We start from the raw sequence: 2,710 nt of genomic DNA, 5'->3' as shown, positions 1-2,710 counted from the left end.
TCCAGCTTACATCACATCTCAGCTTTAAAAGCTCAACTCCACACTCTCTATTTCTGAATTGAGAAAGCTCCTCGGATGAGAAGCGAAACGTCTTCAGCTACAGAATAGAAGTCCAGTTGTTTTTGTTTTTTAACTTTTTTTGAATAAAGGTAAAAAGCATTCGTAAGGCAGATTTTGCTTCAGTGCATTTGGTTTCTTTCTGTTGCTGCTGCAATGTAAATTTCCCCACTATGGAACAAAACAGCATATTCTCATCAATTAAAATCTGATAGCGTCTCACCACGGAGCAGCAGTCTGATTCCTCTGGTTTGGATGTCAATTTGCCTTCTTGAACTGGAGAAAAAAAAACAACAACTTTGGGTCACAATTCAGAATAATACGACCAGTAGGTGGCAGTAAACAAAAGGTAATGATGTTGCCAGAGCGGAAGCAACATGACTTTCAAATATAAGTGCCAATGTTTCACCTGAATAACTACAAAACACTACAAGGCTGCAGCCTTTACATTAACTATATTGTTTATTTAATCTTTAAAACTTGTCATAAAGACAGAATCTTGTGCTGGAAGGTTTGACATGACCCTGGCACACCTGAATTTATCTAACAACTTCAGATTTCAACAAGTCAGAGAAATCAAAGATACTTTAAACCCACATAAATCAGTCATTCAATTTAACCAAATCACAAACTTGGGAGCAATAAATCCACAGGTTACAGAAGAGTGGAATAACAATCATACATTGTGACTTCGACCCAAACTCTCCACTTCCTCGGAGCAGCATCCTCGCCTAGAAAAACACTGTGCTCCAACAATCAAAAACAGCTCGAGGAACTCGGATGTTCCTGCTTCAATCGGTCTCCTCAGATTGTAATCTGCCTCATCGAACAATAGGACCCCTGACATCCTGTGTCTCTCCCCCCACCTCCACCTCCAGCATCCAAAACCACAACAATCTACAGCTGAAACCAGAACACAGAACCGTAGTCTCTGCGTAGCTCCATGGCATGACATTTGTTATTGAATTGTTTAACTGCTGTTGAATTGTTCTGTATAAATAGATTAAATACACACACAAAAAAAAACCTTTCCACACATGCTAATCTATATAAACAACCTATTTGAAGAAAAATAACTTTTGGGTCTAAACTGAACTACAGCTGAGATAAAAAAAACAAACAAACAGCCAAATTGAAACCTCAATTCATTTTCAGTTTTAAATGTTGATAAAAGAACTTCCTGAATCAAACAGCTGATTTAAACAGGCCTTTCTCTGTGCTGAACACTTCACACAGGTAACAATTAACGCCCTGTGTGTGTGTGCGTTTGACCTTGATGCTGTCCAGTATTGATTGATCATTGCTATTGTTTGCTCACAGGAAAGCTAATGGATGCTGCCTAAACTAGTATTTTTCTAATCTCTGTGTTCTAAGAGTATGAATTGTGACTTTACTATTACTAAACGTCATTCATTTTAAGATATTTTTCCTGTACTCACCATTTTGGGACTTGTCCGATTTGCCCCCAGCACTGCTCGCTAGCTTCTCCTCATCTGTAGCGTGGCCTCCGTGGTGGTCATCCTTGAACGACAGCAAACTTTATCACCTCTCCGGGTTGTTTGTAGTTAAACAGGACGAATGCTCTCCCATGAGTCAGATATTATACAAACACTGGAGAGCAGAAACAACGAGCTTACCTGCTTGCTTAAGTCCTTCTGCATCTGCTGGTTTTGCTTCACTTTACAGGAGTTCCTGAGGAGACAACATCAGCAGCTCTGTGAGGGGACATGTAAACCGTTTCAATAAGAAGAAAAAAGAAGATTTTAAGAAGCCTGACAGCCAAAACCACATTTGCTTAGTGTGTGCTGAGCTCAACTGTGCTGTGCTAAATTGTGCAGAAGAGAAAGCAGATTAGCGAAAGTGTTTGTCAAATTTGCACAGAGCTTTGGGGAGGATTATGTGGTTTACACAAACATTCTTTGTCCTTTACTTTACAAATATATTCCTCACACCTTTTTCTCCCCCATCTTCACCTTCAGACTGAAACCAACTTTGTGTGAGCCGAACGTGCTTAAAAGCGGAGCTGCAGTTGCAAAGCACACAGTTACGCCGTACTTACAACAAAACACAGAGGAAATGGACCTGCTCAGCAGTCCTGATGCCACACAGGGAGAAGGGAAACAGAATGACATGTTGAGAGAAGACGATGAAGGAAAGGTCACAGAGTGTGACAGAGGTTAAGGTAAACATAAGGTGAGGGCAAGGTTACTATATGCAGGGGTGGAAATTAAAAATTTTGTCCACCAGCCACTCAAATATTTTACCTGCCACTATTTTTTGTTGTGACAAAAAGTTATTTCATATGATGATGATGATGATGGAGGTGGGTGGAAGCAGTTGTGGTGCCCTACAAGCTGAACAACACCTCTTTCTGGACACTGCATGGAAATAACGAGATTTTTCTTCTTTTTTAATTTTAAACCATTAAAAGATGCATATCTGTACATAAAAAAATCACACAAGTGAAATTTATTTCTGTTGAGCATTTTTGAAGTATTTTTTTGTGCTTTTGTAAGTTTTTGTATGTAAGTTGTAATGTTTTTCAGACACTTGCTGCTTTTCAGCCGTCTGAAATAATCGGTTCCCCCTCTAAAACATGGGACAAAAATAATTTACCAACAAGTCCTTAACTGTGTTTATTCCTCTCATCATG

The 2,710-nt window shown here is 39.3% G+C and overlaps 1 protein-coding gene across 6 annotated transcripts in view; it reads right to left on the bottom strand.

Moving 5' to 3' along the window:
* The window catches only part of LOC108234602 (transforming acidic coiled-coil-containing protein 1), a 21,132-nt gene that overhangs the window by 4,861 nt on the left and 13,561 nt on the right, over positions 1 to 2,710 (bottom strand). For 5 of the 6 annotated variants that reach the window (XM_025005432.2, XM_025005433.2, XM_037975040.1 and 2 more), the window contains 4 exons: positions 2,117 to 2,152; positions 1,695 to 1,749; positions 1,497 to 1,578; positions 281 to 333 (listed from right to left, as the gene is read on the bottom strand). In XM_025005432.2, coding sequence (XP_024861200.1) covers positions 281 to 333; positions 1,497 to 1,578; positions 1,695 to 1,749; positions 2,117 to 2,152 — 226 coding nt within the window. The remainder of the gene's footprint in view (positions 1 to 280; positions 334 to 1,496; positions 1,579 to 1,694; positions 1,750 to 2,116; positions 2,153 to 2,710) is intronic. The other variant, XM_017413925.3, reaches the window with a different exon arrangement.

Source organism: Kryptolebias marmoratus, linkage group LG1 (assembly GCF_001649575.2).
Source record: "Kryptolebias marmoratus isolate JLee-2015 linkage group LG1, ASM164957v2, whole genome shotgun sequence".
NCBI lineage: Eukaryota > Metazoa > Chordata > Actinopteri > Cyprinodontiformes > Rivulidae > Kryptolebias > Kryptolebias marmoratus.
Note: the sequence above shows the minus strand (reverse complement) of the source record. Positions and strands in the feature narration are given on the sequence as shown.